At 44.0% G+C, this 18,716-nt stretch overlaps 1 protein-coding gene across 2 annotated transcripts in view; it reads right to left on the reverse strand.

The window, feature by feature from the left end:
- The window catches only part of HEG1 (heart development protein with EGF like domains 1), an 85,576-nt gene that overhangs the window by 45,700 nt on the left and 21,160 nt on the right, over positions 1-18,716 (reverse strand). For both annotated transcript variants that reach the window (XM_070509014.1, XM_070509013.1), the window contains exons 2-3: positions 8,434-8,721; positions 878-1,231 (exon numbers count right to left, since the gene is read on the reverse strand). In XM_070509014.1, coding sequence (XP_070365115.1) covers positions 878-1,231; positions 8,434-8,721 — 642 coding nt within the window. The remainder of the gene's footprint in view (positions 1-877; positions 1,232-8,433; positions 8,722-18,716) is intronic.

Raw genomic sequence — 18,716 nt, forward strand, 5'->3', positions numbered from 1 at the left:
TGGTAAAAAGCCATGCCGCAGTAGGCGTCCCACATATAAAACAGAGGAAGATGGGCATGGATGTTAGCTCAGGGCCAGTCTTCCTCAGCAAAAAGAGGAAGATTGGCAGTAGTTAGCTCAGGGCTAATCTTCCTCAAAAAAAAAAGTAAATAAAATTAAAAAAAGAAAAATAAAAGTTGGTGAAAAGGGAAGGTTCTAAACAGCTTGTGCAAAGTAGCAGAGTAACCTGAGTGTTTTATTCTCTTTCCCCAAAAAAGTGGTCAAGGGAGTGAGTGTGTTGTCATGTCCAATGAATACGATATGCCCAAATACAGTGCTTAGAAGCGTTTTTCTAAAACACTTCCATTGTTAGGAAAGATTATTCTAATTTTGAAATATAGCAAACAAAATATCACCTATAGGGGTACACTAAAATCATGAATTTGGGGAATATATTTATATCTGCACATTTTATTTGTAAAGATGATCTGTACATAAAACACCGGAAGGTAGTTTTAAGAGGGGCCAGATGTCACTTTGAAGGCAATGCGGCAGAGTGACAAGATGCAGTCAACAGGAGGAGCTCCGAGGCTGGGGGCTCCGTCTGCTGTGAGTGAGCTAAATGACCGTGCACTCGTTATGTAAACCCTCCGAACCTTAGTTTGCTCATCTACAAGAAAGCACGAGGAATGATGCCCCTTCAACTAATTTCTCAACGTTCTCAGAAGGATGAAAACCAAAATGAGAGAACGTGGTATGCCAGATAAAGGAGATGGTGTAATGTTATCGAAGAGCACAGCTTTCTCTAGAGATTGCTAACGGTCTTGAAGCGATCCCTTGAGAAAATTCAACAACTTAAAAACATTTATAATAGATCAAATAAACATTGAATACTCACTCGGGGAATCATTTTGCCAAAGTCCCACTGAGACCTCGGAAGATGTAAGGCCAAATCCATTTTCTGTGAATGGCTTAGTGAACTCCCCATGCCCTGGATTCCCCATGACTTCATCGTTTCTTTTCGATTCTGCATCAGAGGGTGAAGAATGGACTGATGCTGAAGTCGTGGCAATTTCAGAGTCCTCGGGGAAACTCTCTGTCTCGTTTAGAGGTCCCAGACTGACGGTCGAAGACTGGAGCATCCTTGGGACACCATCAGGGAATGTGGTGGCAACAGGCACTCGTTTTGTCTGACTGACGGAGGGGCTCTGGAGCGCAGTGGAGCTGTTCACCTCCTCCATACTTTCAGAAGCTAAAATGGAAGAATATATACTTCAAGACTACTCAGGGGTTTCAGAAAATCAGGGATGTATCTAGATACAAATAATGTTTATTACACTTTGGTAGATAAACGTAGATAATGTGGACCTGATATAGATACACATATCTGACACACTATTCTCTCTCCCACTGGCTCTAATTCACCCCGAGCTAAGTGGAGAAGCACTGAGGACCAAGCACAATGAAAAGCTTCAGCTCAAGCTAAAAGGAAATCAGGAGAAAGCCTCGATACATGATTTGCCGTGGATTTTATAGAGGAGGGTTAAAAACTTGTACTCTTGAACTCTGCCTTATAGCTTATACAGGACAGACCATGTGATAAGATACATGTTTTTGATCTGTTTTATTATAGAAGTGTAATCCTTTTGTTCAAATGCTATTATAGTTAAAACTCATACACGAAAACGAAGAAAAGTAGAGCTGTTCCAGGATGCCCAGCCCCCAGGTCGCCACGGAGGAGGCCGAGGGCTCTGCAGACCATAGCCGGAACAACACTGGCCTAGAACAGTGGTTCCCGGCCTGGTCACTTCAAGGCTTCTTTATTATTTCACACCTCACGGCCACTGTAAACCTCACGTTTTGAAAAACTATTAACTGAACTGCATTAATTAAGTAACAGAGCTTCTAATCAGCAAGTGATCCTCATGTTACCCCACTGATGTGATTTAGTTCCCATCAAAAGCAGGCGGGCTCCATTATTATAGTTAGCCTCTTTAGGCTCTGGAGACCGACTCTCAAGCTTACAGAGTCCTCCAGTGGGGCCTAGGAGATCGAGGACTCCAGGTTGGGAAGAGTTTTTCTAATGAAATGACGGCAGGCACTGGATTAACTGTCAAGAACCTCAAGAATTGAATTATACACCAATGGTCAAAATGCGCGATGTGCTCCACAGATGTATGGGCAGCTTGCTGATGGCTCCTTTCCGCAAAGAACTTTCCAAAGGACACTGTTGAGAACTAACCTCCAGAAGGGCATATGGAAATCCTCATTCCAAACAGATAAACTGCAGGAAAACTTGGTGAGTGGGAAGAAACATGGCGGGCAATATGCAAAGGCAAGAAAAAAGAGTGCATTTTTTATTTTTAAGCCAAAAATTTAAAAAAGTACTCTATACCTATATAATGAAAGCCTTCAAAATGTTAATTGTGACCCAGGAAAGAGAAGAAGGAAGTTCTCATTATAAATGGTTCCTTGAAGGCCAGTCTTACGTGCAGCTGTGACCAAAAGCACAAATAAATATAAAATATAGTTGAGAGGGAGAGAGAAAGCATGAGCGCAGGAAACAAAAAGGTTCCTCTTACTCTTGTACAGAACCTAGAACACAGCCTGCAGCTCTGGACCTTAATCAGACAAAATGAAGACGCAGGCAATCCACACAACTAGCAGTTGAAACAAAGAAAGAGAAAGACCCAGACACAAAAATAGAGCCTCAGCCTACTTAAACCCACCCCTACTTAAAGACAAAAACACGGCCAGCCCTGGTGGCCTAGTGGTTAAGTTGGCACACTCCACTTCAGCAGCCCAGGTTCACTTCCTGGGCATGGACCTATACCACTCGTCTGTCAGTGGCCATGCTGTGGTGGTGGCTCACATACAAAAAAAGGAAGATGGGCAGCAGATGTTAGCTCAGGGCAAATCTTCCTCAGCAAAAACAAACAAAACAAAAAGGCATTAGTCTAAAAAAGGAAAGCTTAATATAGATATGCCCCAAACCCTCTCTCACCCACTTAGCTCCTCAGGCCTACCTTCATTAGCGTTATTATCCAGATCCACCAAATTACAGCCTTGTGGGATTGCTGGGTGCTGTCTCAAAGCACTTTCATTCCCAGTAAACTGTATTATTTCATCAATTTGACATACAGTGGCATTATATTGGACTCAGCCTGAATACCTGTCAGGCAGATCAGTGGCCACAGAAACACAACCACAAAAGTCACAACAATAAAACAGCTATGCTTTCCCTGCCCCAAGGCTCTGTGGAACACTGCTTCATCTTCTCATTATCATCATTATTAAAAGCTGCCACTTACTGACCAATTACTGTGTGCCAGTACTTTATAGCCACCTTTATACATTGTGCTGAGTAAGTACTTCATATGCACAATCTCATTTAATCCTCACGGTAAAACCACGTGAAGGCTGTAGAGCTGGTGCCTCTTTATTAAAAGGAGGCAATGTTTGGTCAAACTAATCTACAATCACCACTTACACTATTAAAGGAGAGCCCGCTAAATACAGCCAGGGGGAAATTCACCATGTTTCTAATCAACAGGCCAGCATTATTGATTATTTAATAAGTGCCCTTCCTTGCTCATTTCTTCCTTTGAAGCAGCCATTCAAAAACAGGAGGACCACCCATTTGGGAAGAGAAATAAGTCAAGTTCCTTGATCTTTATAACAGGAGGTGGAAAGGATGCCTGCTCATCTGGTAAACCATGTGCGTCACTCTCCAATCACAACGTGAAATACTGGAACCTCAGGCATGCATCCGAAGGCTCAGCCTTGGCTTGACTCCTCGTCAGAATCTGCCAAAAATCTAGCTGAACCGCTGATATTTGAGAAAGATATGCTAAATCTACACTCTTCTGAGTTATTTATGCGCTCTTCCTTTACAAAGTGAAATCACCACAAAGCAATTTACCTAGACCACATTAGCTCAGCTGCCCACAGAAATACTTTCACGAGTTGAGCTCCATTATTACACCCTCAGCTCCTATTGAGAATCCTATAAAATATCGCCCTTTAAAGAACAGTAACACAATTTCCACAAAACAGCAATCGACGGCATTGACGGCATTTTCTAGTATGATTCTCAACATGCCTTACATAAATATTCCTCTTAGAAGTTACTGCCCCCAAAACACTTATGCCTAGGGATGAAATGGCATCCTTGCTTTATCTGACAACAATCCCGTGCCCCACCCGGTTTCCCTTTGTGCCCTGGTTTCCAGGAAACTCTGTACTAAATTTAGTGCTTAATTGTAGCCACTCTCACACAGATCAACATACACGTATCTCTTTCTGCCTTCAAAAGAGAACATTTTCCCTGTCAGTTGCTTTACTTACTTTTTTCCCCTAATGACCAAATACTACATGGTCATTATAGAAAATACAGAAAGTAGAGAAAGATATAAAGCAGCAAAAGACGCAAAGCAGCGAGAAAAATGATTTCAAAAGGCTTCCCATCTCTTTTTTAAAATCTGATTTCGCTGTCTGGACCTGCGCCTGCTTTCATGCATACATTTATTGGCATACAGTTTATTTTGGGGAGCAGGTAACTCCTGGCTCCTGGAGCCTCAGAAGAGGTTGTGCTGGACGCCGGTTCTGCGTAGCAGAGCGAGGAGTGAACAGAGGCACAGAATACAAAGGCTGGATGTGTCTGGAATAACAGACACTGGAACTAGAAAGGAGCCTCAGGGATCATCTGATCTAACCCCTTCATGTTTCAAAGAAAGAGCCCCATTCTCCCCGGGCCAGGCTCCTCGCTCGCCATCCTAGTGCTCACCTAGTGAGCAGCATCACTCATCTGACTGGTCTAAGTGCCGGAACTTTCACTGGGTCACATTGACAGTGGATGGAGTGGCCCGGCATCAGAAGGCACATGCGCCCACCACATGCCCTCTTGGCTCCCCTTCTTCTACAGAGCCGGCCAGCTGGGCCAGGCGACGCCGGGTCTGCTCTGCAAGTCCTGCCAGCTCTCTCAGCACTCCCGCCGGGGTGCCTGGAGCTCCTGGATGCCGTGCTCAGAGAGGGACAGTAAAACCTCTAGATTTAGATTTAACAGGAGGGAGGAGGCAGATCAGAGCCCTGGTTAGCAGGTACCAGCCCAGCCTTAAAAATCGAGCAGAATGTTGTTTCCCCTGTGGCTTCAGGTCCTTGTGCATGTCCCTCTGTCCTCCCTCAGGGAGGAGTGGAGGCTGGCAGGCTGGATCCAGACGTTCCTAGATGCCTGGCTATCCCCTCACTTAACAGCACTGAAAGCTCCCTCCAGTATCTAAGAGGGAGGTGAGGCTCTGCAGAGCACAGAACACCCCGCTCACTAAGAAGGAAGACAAACGCTCAGTGAAAGCCTCAAGGAATAGAAAAGATATGAACGTACTCTTCAAAAATTAGAAGCGTAAGATTCTAAAAGGATGACTGCTCAAGGAATTTGAAGGCCAATTATTTTTTTAATGTTGAAAAATGTAGGTGACTATAGAGTCCAGCCCAGTAAAGTTGGAAACGTAGGCTGATTTTCAGATATACCACAGTAATGGGCTGAATTTAAATTACAAATATTAAATAACTCTGACCAGAATCAAAGTGTAGCTTCCTAGAAAACACTTCCTTTACCACTTAGTAAAGCTGGTTGTAAATCACCGAACCACAGAACTTTGAAGCTAGAAAGGATCACAGCTTTTAGCCAGTCTTACCAATGTTTAAGAATAATCTTAAAAAGCAATCTCCTAAAAACACGATCATAAATTATATCCGTACCCAGGCAGCAGGAAACTGTATACAGAGTACACGCAAGAGGAGTCGGTTGCTTTAAAGAGGCATTACAGAAAGCACCTCTGGGTTCAGTTTTTGTTTGGATGACATAAACCCAAACCCCTAGTCTTGCCAAGTACTTCTAAAAACCTCTGACCTATAAAAATTTTGAAATGGTAATTTCTGAAGCAACCTAACCTCTATTTCCCAAGAATGTTTCCACCCCTCTCTGCCCTGCTCCCCATGGCATGGGGATGAATAGACAGGCAGCATGCACAGCCTGAATAAAACCTCAGAGAAGGGAGAGGGCGGGAAGAGTTCCCAACATTCTCTTTGGCCTGTGGCTGGACACGCCCTGTGATATTTGGGCAAATGCTAATCCCCACTGCTTAGCGACTGCACCTTGTTCTGGGGCAGTGGGGAACCGAAGAGAAGTTATAGACACAGCCTGTGTCCTCAGGAGGATTACAGTCTGTCTGGGCAGACAGGCACTAGACAAGGTGTGTGGCTCAGAGGATCCGAGGGTTGAAAAAGGCTTTGTGGAGATGGAATAGCTGAGTGGAGACTTAACTGATGACCGGAAATTGGAGGAGCAGAAACGTGAGTACTCCACCACCGCAGCCTTGCAAACACCTGCACATGTGATTTTTCAAATGATGCCTAGAAAAATGTATACCTTGAAAGAAACATTTTTGCAACAATGAAGAAATACAAATCTAATTCTAATCAAATGACACAGTGGTCACCATTTCATTCACCGCAGAATGTGGCTTCTTGGGCAAGCACACATACCAACAACACTTAGTCTTTGTCGCAGGTGTATGTGTGTATATGTGGAAGGGGAGGGGATAGCAAGGATTAGTGGACAGAAAGGCCTAGGGCAGCCAGCAGACCAACTATTATTTTCCTCCTTATACAATTAAAGAAAACATACTTGAAAGAACTTCAATACTGAGATAAGTTGTGTGAGTGGTACTGAACTGCCGGATGCGGGTGCCGCCTTCCCCAGGCTGAAAGCAGACAGCACCAATTAAAATTCCACCAGCAGACTTCCAAACGTCAGAATAATCTTTTAGTGAGCTCCCCTCTGACCTCTATAAAATAGATAGACATGAGAAGAAATTAGGGGCAATTATTCATTCTATGAAAAATTAACCTCTGAATGAGAGACCACAAACCGAGACAAAGAGGATCTTTGTTTTCTGAGATCACGGACAATGCTTTGCATTTTGTGGTAGAATTATCACAAAAGGGGCACAAGGAAGCTAAGTACCAGATGACATGGAATCAGTGATCGCTTTCTGATCGTCATGACTCATCACTGACATTCCACCAAGTCGGTCCCAGAATTTACTTGAATGAAACATAAACAAAATTTCCAATATCTGGATGACCAACAACGCAGGCAGTGTCATGTGCAGTCTCTAAGCTCTATACCCATTATTCTAGAATGGTACATAAAATATTTTTACATGTACTCTTTACAGAGCTCAGTCCCCCAACCAGACCTCCTGTCACTACAGTGTGAAACAATGGGGGCATCCTTGATGTTTCATCCTCTCCTTTTAAGCCGTTACCAAGTCTTATCAATTTTCCCTTATGACGAGTCCCTGCCAATTCCTTCCTCTCCATCCCTGAGAGCTCCTGGCATCTGTATTTCTGTGTCTGCCTGAGCGGTCCCCCTGACCCCAGGTTCCCTCCACCCCATATCCCACCCCAGACATCTTATACTCACCTGCCAGGTGAATCCTCCCCAAATTTGTTTGCATAATGTCACTGCCTTGCTCAAAAACCTTCAGTGACTCTTCCTTCCACATCAGATCTAAATTGTCTGGTTTTCAAAGTTCTCCATGACTGTCCCTAACCCCACCCACACACTGGTCCTCTCCTTTGTGTGTGACTTACACCCTCCCCCAAGGGAGGCTCCTGGCCTTGCCGCCCCACAAGTAACCATGCTCCTCTTCTTGCCTCCATATCTTTGCTCACTTGCTCCAGGCATCCCACTCCTCAGCTCCCCCTCCTACCTCACTCAGATACACAGACTGGGGCTCAAATCCCAGGTCTGAAACCTGTTAGCTGTTTGACCTACACATGTTGAATGAATTAACTTCTCTGAGCTCCAGTTTCCAAGTTCCTCAGATGAGAATAATGGGATCTCACTGGTCTGCAGTGAGAACTGAGAGACTAGATATGCTGGTATGCAGTAAGTACCTAATCAGTGTTCGTTTTCTTTGTCTCCCCTTCCTCAATCAAATCCTGCTTATCCAGCCCCAGCCCCTTCCTGAAATGCTTTGCTAAAAATGGCAAACCACTCAGCAGTGCAGACTGGAGCCAGAACAGCCCCGTGAGCCATGTCAACACAAACACGCAGTTGCGCATCCCACCAGACCTGGTACCTCTGAGACTGAGGGGTGTGGCAGGAGCACTGGATGAAGTGCGGATTCAATCCAGCCACGGAATGTAGATTCCACAGGATTGGTCAGGTCTCTCTGCAAATCTGCACCCTTGTCTGGTCCGTACTTCTGACTCCCTTAACCACAGCATGCCACAGACGGAGCCGAAGTCACGGGTCTGATCCCCTGTCCAGGAGCCTGGATGGGCACTGTGGCTCAGGATCGGGGTGGGGAGCAGAGACTGGCAGAAATTTTGTTTTCCAGGACTGGACATAGATGAGCGGAATGAGTATTATCAGCACAGACTCACCCAAGGAGCCGCTCTGGGAAGTCAGAGCTGTCGCTATCTCAGGCCCAACAGAGGAAACGGTGAAACCTGCTCTCCTTGAAGAGTTGTTCCTTCCTTCAGCACGTGCCGTTTTGGGTTGTGCTGTGGAGTTTCCTGGAGCATCGGAAGAAGCATGGCTGTCTCTGGGGGTCTGAGTCTCCACACCCTCTCTGGAGGCTGCTGTCGAAACGTTCATTTGATTGTGATCAGCAGTGATGTTTTCTACGTGCAGGTCAGTGTTACTTTCTGGCCAGTCGTCCCTTACCTTAGCTGAAAGAATCAGAAAACGGATCCGTGAGAACTTGCCGGCTTCTGAAAAGAGAAGTAAACCTTTAGAAAAGACGCCATGAGCAGATATATCAGTAAAGAAGGGACTTCAAGTAGAATAATCTTACCCTTCTTTGTTTCCCCACCGTAATTATTCTTGCAATCCAATGAAAGAAATTATGAAGCAACTATACAATGTAGGATTAAAATTTACAGTAAGTGGAATAAATGATGAAAACGGATAGAAAGAGATGAACATGGGGGCTCGGGGAAGAGCACCTGCACCGCAGGAGTCTGGCAGGCTTGGAGAGCGCTGCGAAGGGCAGAGCTCGGGTGTGAGCAGAGGAAAGGAGGCACTTCATGAGCACCGAGGCTGGGACCTGTGCCTCCTGGGTGGCAGGAGGGGAAAAGCTGGCTTTTTAATCCTGACACCTATTTTCGTAGGCAGGAGGTGGGACATGCACGATTCTGAAAAAACATGTGAAGGGTTTGGCAATCTTGTCAAAACCTTAGTAATGTAAATAGGCTTGATGCAGTAATTTTGTTTTCTTTGAATCTACCCTAAGGAAATACTCAAGAACGTGGACAAAGATTTAGCTGCACAGATGTTCATCACATTATTGTTTACAATAGTCAAAAAGAATCCGAGGGAGGGAAGAAGGAAAAGAAGGAAGGAAGAAAGAGGAGAAAGAAAGGGAAGGAAGGAAGGAAGAAAGCAAGCAAGCTAAAAATCTCATAGAGATCAGTTAAACCACTTGCAATATATCCAGATAAAAGGATACTATGTGTCATTAAAATATTATAAAATAAAGATATTCTACAAGTATTATTGAGTTAAAACAATAGGCTTAAAAATAGATTTTAGAGTATGATCTCATTTTGTTAAAAAATGATAAAAGCAATCACACGTGTGTATGTGCCAGACAGTGATGTGAGCGCGTGACATGCACTTATTCATATAACCCTTGCACAAAGTCAGAGGTCGGTGCTCTTCTTCTCCCCATTTTGCAGGGGAGGCAGAGGAGGCCCAGGGAGCTCATGCCCCTTGCCCAGGTCACCAGGCAGCCTCTCCAGCCCGAGCCCCCCAGCTCTCGGCTGTGCTGAGCTGGAAGGATGAAGTGCTGGAGAGGAGTGTTAGAGCAAAGCCTCCTGTTCTCCCTTATGTCCAGTTCGGGGGAGCTGAGGAAATATCGCTTCTTAGCAGGGAGTGTTACTTGAAATTCATAAATTAGAAATGAATTCATATTAGTCAGAAAATACGTTTAAATGATCATTTGCTTCTGTATCGCCCAAGATGAAGGCAAAGAGAGCATCAGTTAAAAACGTTGTGAGGATGAAGTTCCACTTGAGGGTAAACTGGGCACAGAAGAAGTCATCTATAGTATCAAGCGTCATTTGTTAAGGCAGGGGGTTCAGAGTCAGAGCAGGGGGGTAGGACGCCCAAGTTCAACCTGAGAAAGCTACCCCATTATGCACATGGCACGGCCACAGCTTGGAAGCCAGAGCCCGGCCACGGCTAGGGGTGCTGGGCCCCTGAAGGATAACACCAAAATCCAAACAGCATCTAAGAGCTGTTTCCCCAAACAGCCAGCCTAATATGGAAGTGAATATGGAAGACATGCTCACTGAGTTTAATGAGTCTCTAGAGAGAGCAGTGAGGAGGACAAGGACCACTGGAAGTTATCACTGATTCCATGGCTCCTTGAAAAACACGTTTTCATTTTCCCCATTTGGGAATGATATTTTTCTTTCTACTTAGGATGAGGAGCTGTGGGCACTGTAGAGAAACCTCTGCAGGGATGAATGAAGTCACTTCTATCTATATGAGTCAGGCAAAAATGGCCCAAACACCTGACCAGTCCAGGCTGCTGGCAGAACCTACAGTTTGGCTTAAAATATCACACATGCACACACACACACACACACACACACACACACACACATGCACACATACCCCAAAAGGAACAAGCTATCTTCTAGATCAGCACTGTCCAAGAGATATATAAAGTGAGCCACAAATGCAAGCCACATATGCAACTTTAAATTTTCTAGTAGCCATATTTTAAAAAGTAAAAAGAAACAGGTGAAATTAATTTTAATAAATGTTTTATTTAATCCGATATATTCAAAACAGTACCACTGCAAAATGTAATCAATATAAAAAATTATCGAGATATTTTGCATTCTTTTTCTGGTATTAAAATCCAGTAAGTATATTACTAGCTAAACTTCAAGAGCTCAACAGCCACATACAGGCAGTGGCTACCATATTGGACAGTGTAGTTCTAGATCAATGGTTCTCAACATTTTCCCACTCTGGTCCATTCCTACCAGAAGCAGTGGGGTTGGAAGGGTGGTGATTATAAAAACTTCCACAAGAGATTCTGACAAACTTTCCTAAGGGAATCATTTCCTCCCAAAGTCCCTTGAGAATTACTGTTTTCATGCTTCCTATTCTGTTTCCTGTAAGTGATAATTAACAGAAGCTTCCTGAAGGGGGAGGGAAGTTGTCCAGGCATCTGGGTTCCTCTGAGGCCCAGCCCCAGACAGGCAAGGCCCACATTCAGCTGGAAATGGGATGTGGAGGGGTGTTTCCAGGGGAAGCCTCCAAGTCCATAAATTGAACTTGAGACTCTGGGTTTACGGACAACAGTGACCCATGAGGCATGTTCCCTTTGTTCTTCCTATCTGAGCCACCAAGACAAGTTGCCCTCCTGAGAGGAGGTGAAAGGATTTGAGGATGCTCTCTCTATCCTCTTGGTCAACTGGACACAATGAAAAAAAATTATTCTCAAAAGGAGCCAGAAATAAGTGATTGTGGGGAGGCAGAAGGGACTCAAAACCCACGCCGCAAAGCTGGAAAGCCATGAGCAAAGGGAAGAAAATGAATTTAGCTCTATTAAGCCTTAAGAAAAGTGTGAGACTTGGCCATTGGTGAGCCTGGCTGGGCCTCTGAGGAAGCAGCAATGTCCCCTTCTTCAGGGAACAAGGAGTGAAAGTCCCAGACGCTAGTCAGCTCTAGAAATTCCACTGCAGTCTCCAAAAGGAAAAGAATGGCCACACGAAGACAGCACGTGGCTAACACTGAACCATGCTCTCTCCCTGGAGGGGTGACTAAAGATGGAAGCAGGAAATAAACGCACACTATAAACAAAACCAACAGGCAGACTATAGTCCTGCAGTATTCCAAATAACCCTGCCACTAAAAACAACTAAAAATGCTGAATAAAAAATTTTGTTTTAAATATTTCTAAATGCATTGCTGAGTTGCCAAGTAAGTGAAGAATCAAATCTTCTGAGGCCAAAAAATGAACCCAGAGCCAGAATTCAGAGAGGTGAGCTAACTGTGAAGTTGGCAGCTGCCCTGGGGCATCTGCTCAATACTTGTGACCTTGAACTTCTGTTCTGATGGTCACGGGGACGCAGAAGATAGGAGATAAAACTCTCAGGAAGGGAGTCTGAAAGAAAATCCTGGATAAAGCAGGGACCCCCAAAGGCCATACCTTGGGTATAAAGCAAATAGAAACAAAGCCACCCTTTAGAAGGCAACAGCAAGGAAAGCTGGCCCTTCAAGCTTGGTTTTAGGTGAAAGAAAAATAAATCTCACCCAAGAATTTGTAACCATAAACCTAGTCCTCACGTGGGTGTGCAGCACAAATCACATTACCTATGTGGTCTAAACCTTAAGCCAAGAACTTATTTAAAAGTGGCTCTGAACCTTGTGAATATACTAAAAACCACTGAGTCATACACTTTAGACAGGTGAGCTTTCTGGTATGTAAGTTCAACTACACACACACACACACATCCTGTTAACAGTGAGGAAAAAGTGGCCCTGATATATAGTGCCTCCAGATATTTGGCAGCAACAAATTTGAAAGCTCTCTAGATGAACATACCTTCAACCCAATTTTATCACTTACTGATAACATTCTCAGGAATAAGAGATTACAGTCAAAAATCACAAAACATACAAAGAAAAAAGGCATCCATGAGCAAAAGTCAGCAAACTAGACAAGCAAAGACTTCAAATACTGGAATTATCAGACACTTTTATATATAAAACTACATGAAAAGAAATAAGAATAAATTGAAAATGAAAGAAAAAGAGACTATACATAATGACCAAAAAGATTTGAAAGAAATCTAAGTGGAAATGCTGGAAATGAAAAAATATAATAATTGAAATTAGGAAACTCAACAGCATATTAGATATGGCTGAAAAGAGAATTAAGAATTAGAAGACAGATGACAAGGGAATGCCCAGAGATGAAAATATAGAAAATATGAAAAAGAGGTGAAGAAACAAGGAAGATAGAGTGAAAAGGTCCAACATATATCTAACTGGAGTTCTCGGGGGGGGGAAAGGAAAAATGGCAATATTCAAAAAAGTAACTAATGGCTAAGAATTTTCCAGAACTGATAAAAAGTACGACTCCTCAGACCAACAAACCTTTAGGAGGCTAAATAAAAAAGACATATAACCCATATCATAGTGAAACTGCAGAAAACCAGACAAAAACTATGTCTTAAAAACAACCAGAGGAAAAAAATACAAACCATCTACTGAAGATGACAATTAGACTAACAGCTGATTTCTCAATGGCAACAATGTAAGCCAAAAGACAGTGGTTAAATACTTTCAACGTGCTGAGGGAGAAAAAACTGGAATGGTATACTTGGCAAAACTATCTTTCAAAAATATCTTGAGATTATCTTTCAAAATAGAAACATTTTTGGTTTTAAATATTTTAATTATATTAAACTCCACCAAAGGAAATTATGGAGAATTTATTTCAAGTAGAAGAAGAGCAATCCTAGAAGGAAGTTATAAGATGCAAGAAAAGGGGCCGGCTGCATGGCTGAGTGGTTAAGTTCACACGCTCCACTTTGGCAGCCCTGGTTTGCCAGTTCAGATCCTGGGTACAGACATGGCATCGCTCATCAAGCCATGCTGAGGCAGGGTCCCACATAGGACAACCAGAAGGACCTACAAGTAAAATATACAATTATGTACTGGGGGGCTTTGGGGAGAAGAAGAAGAAAAAAAAAAGATTGGCAACAGATTTTAGCTCAGGTACCAATCTTTAAAAAAAAAAAAAAAAGATGCAAGAAAAAATAACGAGCAAAGAAAATAGTAAATATGTGCAAATCCAATAAAAGATTGAATTTATAAAATAGTAATTTCTCATTTGTGGGATTAATAAAAGAAGACAGAGAAAATTCTGGATAACAATAGCACATAAGTCAGGAGGGCATGATCAGAATCATGTTGCATAGGAGACGGGTAACTTTGAGTTGTGTCAAAAATGCATTTTAAGGTTTCTCAAACTGACTGTAAAGAATAGAAATAGAGTGCATCAACTTCCAAACCGAGAGCTTGGAATGATGCAAAATTTCCATAGAGAGAAATCAATGAATATTGCCTAAAACCAAAACAAAGAAATCAATAAATAGCAATATAAGCAAGCTATTTAGAGATATGGACATAATTACTAAAAGAATCAGTTAAAAAGGTTGAAAGGGGTTGATTCTGGGAATCAGAAAATGATGATTGTAGGAGTGGTCAAGGTTTTTATAACAGCCTTATAAAATATACTTCATCTTTCAACTATGTATGAGTTTGATAAAAATAAAAATTAAATTTTAAAAAAGTTGAATAACAAACCAGGGTAAATGTCTGCAGTACATGATAAAAGTTCAGCATTCTTTTTTTTTTTTTGAGATTTTATTTTTTCCTTTTTCTCCCCAAAGCCCCCCCAGTACATAGTTGTATATTCTTCGTTGTGGGTCCTTCTAGTTGTGGCATGTGGGACGCTGTCTCAGCGTGGCTTGATGAGCAGTGCCATGTCCGCACCCAGGATTTGAACCAACGAAACACTGGGCCGCCTGCAGCGGAGCACGTGAACTTAACCACTCGGCCACGGGGCCAGCCCCCCAAAAGTTTAGCATTCTTAATACATGAAGAACTTTTTCAAATTCCTACAATGTACATCTCACAGACAAAGAACACGAATGTGCAATTCACAAAAGGAAATATCTGTGTGAAGAATAAAAACATGAAAGTATTTTTGGAAAGAAATGAAATACAAATCCAAACTAGAAAAGACCTTTTTAAATTTTATATATTTAATTCTTTTTGCCTAGCAAATTGGCAAAGATTTTAAAGACGATAACATCTAACGTCACTGAAGGTACAGAAAAGGGCCATTGTCATACAATTTTGGTAAGAATGTAATTGGTATAGTCTTTTTGGTGAGAAATTTAGAAATCCATTGCAAAAGCCCTAAAAATAGACATATATTTTGACCTAGGAATTCCATTTCTGGAAATTAATTCTAAGGAAATTATTAAGGAAGTGCACAACGTTTTAGGTATAAGGAAGTTTATCACAGCATTGTTTATAATCATGACAATTGGAAAAAACCTAAATTTTTGCAATAGGGAGTTGGTGAACTTAATTATGACAACAAAACTTTAGAGGACTGACCAAAGCATATTACTGATACATTTTTAGATATGTATTATGCTCACTTTATCTTGTTAAGTGAAAACACAAATTACAAAATGGTACATGTATCATACGACCCCATGTTCTTAAAAAAAAAAATGTGTCCCATAAGAAAAAGAACAAACAAGGCTGGTATCTTGGTAAAAGGATTCTAGGTCTACCTGGAGCAGCCACCTTGTAATGGGCTTTCTTTGGTCCCCAGGCTGCCCCCTAAGGTAGGTGAAGCCTGTAGACTTTAAACATAAAGTTGGTTCCTGCAACTTGCTAACAACACCGTGTGTGGGTTTAGGCCCCAGTGCCATTTCTGAAACATAAGCATGCGAGTGGCCTTTGACTGCCCAGCTGAAGGACGAGTGAGTGTTTTGCGTCTGGGCCCCTCCGCCTCTGGATGCCTCACCACCCTCAGCACCAGTCATGCCCGTAGCTGGTGCCCCGATCAAAGAGAGGTGCCGATGACCAGCGCTCCAGAGCAGCCAGAGGCAAGGCACACCCCTGGTCAGTGCTGCCACTGCTGGCCCTGCTGACCTCGGAAACCTGCTGGCTTGTGGTGTCACTTCCACCTTGTTCCCCTTAGTTACAGGGCCACAGCCACCTGGATTGGTGAGAAGCTCTTACCTCTGGTGTCCCTCTTTATCCAGGGATCTTTCTCTTTCTTCCCCCAGGAACACAGGAGGCAACACGAAAAAGTTGCTTGCTTTACCCATACCTTGTGAATCTGTGTTCTCTATGCAAAGTCCTCTCATCTAGAAGAAATAGAGCCTGCTTCCAGCTCCAGGCCTGGATCTGAAAATTCAGTTCTTAAGAAGAGAGGCGGTGGGTAACATAACTCGCAGGCCGTGGGTAAAGTCAGGCTGTCTGGGTGAGACTTCTGGCTCTACCACTTACACGTCCTATGAGCTCAGGGGAGATACATAACTTCTCCATGCCTTGGCTCCTTTATCTGTAAGACAGGTATAATAACGGCACCTACCTCACCGGGCTGTAACACAGTGCACCCCTGTGAGAGCTTCGAACAGGACCTGGTACATGCTGAGTGCTACATACATAGCTATCAAATGGATTTAGGTCTTTCAACTTCTAACAAACAGATTTGGGATGAGATTGGCAGGCAGTGCTAGTTAATCATGACTCTGTCTCTCAATCCTTCTCCAGGCAGCAGGCGAGAGCTGATCCAGAGGTGAAAGCCCCTGGACCGCCCAGGCCCGCGGGCCCTCCTGGAAGCGAGGTGTGTACTCTGATGAAAGGAATGAAGCTGGCTGAGTGGCTGTTGGGCAGCTTGTGCCTCCAGCCCTGCTCCACGACATTCTCCTAGGACGCGCAGGGAGAACTTAGGGGGCACAGGGTGAGACGGCGGGGCTGCCTCAATGCATGACAAGTCCCTGACGTCACTGACCCAGGCTTCTGAAAGAACACTGTCCCACTGCCCCCTGTTTAACTCTGAGTGTCCTTCTATGTCTTTTATGGACTATGAACAATTCCTCAGAAAAGGGATTAACAAACCCCGCAGGCTGGGGCAGGCAGCACCCTAGCCCACCACCTCTGCCTCTCAAGGTCTCTTTGATGGTGAACATTCAAGTGCTTTACACCATTCCATGTTGCATCTCCCGGAGAACAATGGCTCAAATGCCAAAATCTTCATCGAAGCCCTAAGGACTAATCCTTTCGGAAGCCCTGAGTTGTTCAGGGTACTGTGGCTCAATGCTGCTTGTGGTGTGGCTCCCTATTCAGCACAAGTGCAGACCCTAAGTAGGAGAATAATTCGGTGGAAAGTGAACAGGACTCAAGAGGGACCTGCCACATGCGGAGGAAGGTAGCAGGGAAGCTGCTCTTACTCTTGGTGGAGAGAGAAACGGTCCTGGAGAAACGGAGAGAAGAAGGATGCCTCAGGCCCTGGAGCCTGGGTCAGACGGAGGACAAGAGGCTGTGCCCCACCAGACACTCAGAGGCAGTCTCTGGGGTGGGAGGCGGGCACTCTGAGGCTCAGTGGGGCTGGCCCTCCACACCTCACCCATCCTTCTCCCCAGATGGTCAGGGACGATTGCTCAAACCCCACTCACGTCCCGTGGCACCTGAACCACACCAACCAGCCTCGTATTAGAGTTTAGATGCCCCAGTTTCTCAGGCATCTTTTGAGCTAGAAAGATCATCCTTCCCCCTGCGCTCAGCTCCCTGTGTCAGGCCATCACTTTCCCTTGTACCATGAATGGAGATTAAATTAACAAGAGAGTTTTATTGCTTTGCTTGTTTTTTTTTTTTTTTCCCAGTTGAGAACTTTCACTTCTGTAGTGTCTTAATGTTCCAAAACATCTGTTTGTGAACCAACATCATCAGGGGTGCTAGCACAGCCCGGGAGTAGGATTTCCTAATTAGCAGCTGCTACAGAGTCAGCTCCTTGCCACCCACCCCATGATTTTGGGTTTTTCAACTCGCATTGTTTCTGAGCAGTGGGGTGGGCGTGTACAGGGAGTGTGTCGTGTCATCCAAAGAGGCAATTTCCTCCCGGAGGGCCCAGCCCACCCCCACACTGCACCATTTACCGCTGTAGCAGGCCCTGTGTCAAGTGCTGCCAGCTAACATCTTGTGTTTCTGGGGCACAGAGTTGAAGCATGAGCCCCTTATTTTCACTTCCCTCCATTTAGATTTAGACATCACAAACACCCATTCAGTGCTTACCAAGTGCAAAGTGTTTCACATGCATTATCTTATTTAATGCGCATGATGGCAGGTCAAGTGGGTATCATGGCACATGGAAACCAAGGGGCAGAAAGATTAAGTGTCTGTCACATGCTCAATGGCACAATCTGAACCCAGGTCTCGTTCCATCACACCCCAGCTTATTTGGTGACACGGGGCTTCAAGGCACTGACCAGCGAACAGAGCCAAAAAAAATTCCCACTGGCCTTCAAACTTCAGCCCTAAATCCAACTGCACTGCCCTGTTTTTCCCCAAGAGGAATGAGACAGTGCTTATCACGGGCTTCAGGATAGCACAGACTTGGTTCAGCAACAGCTGCATGCTATTAGCTGGAAGACTGAGCAAGAGGACTTCTAAATCAGCTTCCAACTCAGAGATGAATTCCACGTGTAATGAAAAGAATGATAATAAAGAAAGAGTAGAGGTAGAATGGAGAATGAGTTCGAGGGACAAGAAAAGCCTGTTTTCGAAATGTGAAGTTTGGGGTTAGGTGGTAACTTCCAAGTGGAAGTGTCCAACAGGCAGTTAAAAATTGGGGACTATTGATTAGGAGGAAGGACAAGGACATGGCTTATGAAGGGAAAAGCGAAGGTCAAGGACTGAATTAAGGGAAAACTTGAATTTGGAGGGAGGAGAAGAGCCACGGAAAGAGACACAGATAACAAGAGAAGGATAGGATGAAATTAAAAGTAGGGGCCAAGAAGGCGGCGAGGGCTGAGATGCAGTGGAGAGGCCATGGACACCAGGCCTGCGAAAAGGCCAGAGATTAGTCAACCAAAGTCTCCAGCACTTT

Source organism: Equus asinus, chromosome 5, assembly GCF_041296235.1.
Source record: "Equus asinus isolate D_3611 breed Donkey chromosome 5, EquAss-T2T_v2, whole genome shotgun sequence".
Taxonomy (NCBI): Eukaryota; Metazoa; Chordata; class Mammalia; order Perissodactyla; family Equidae; genus Equus; species Equus asinus.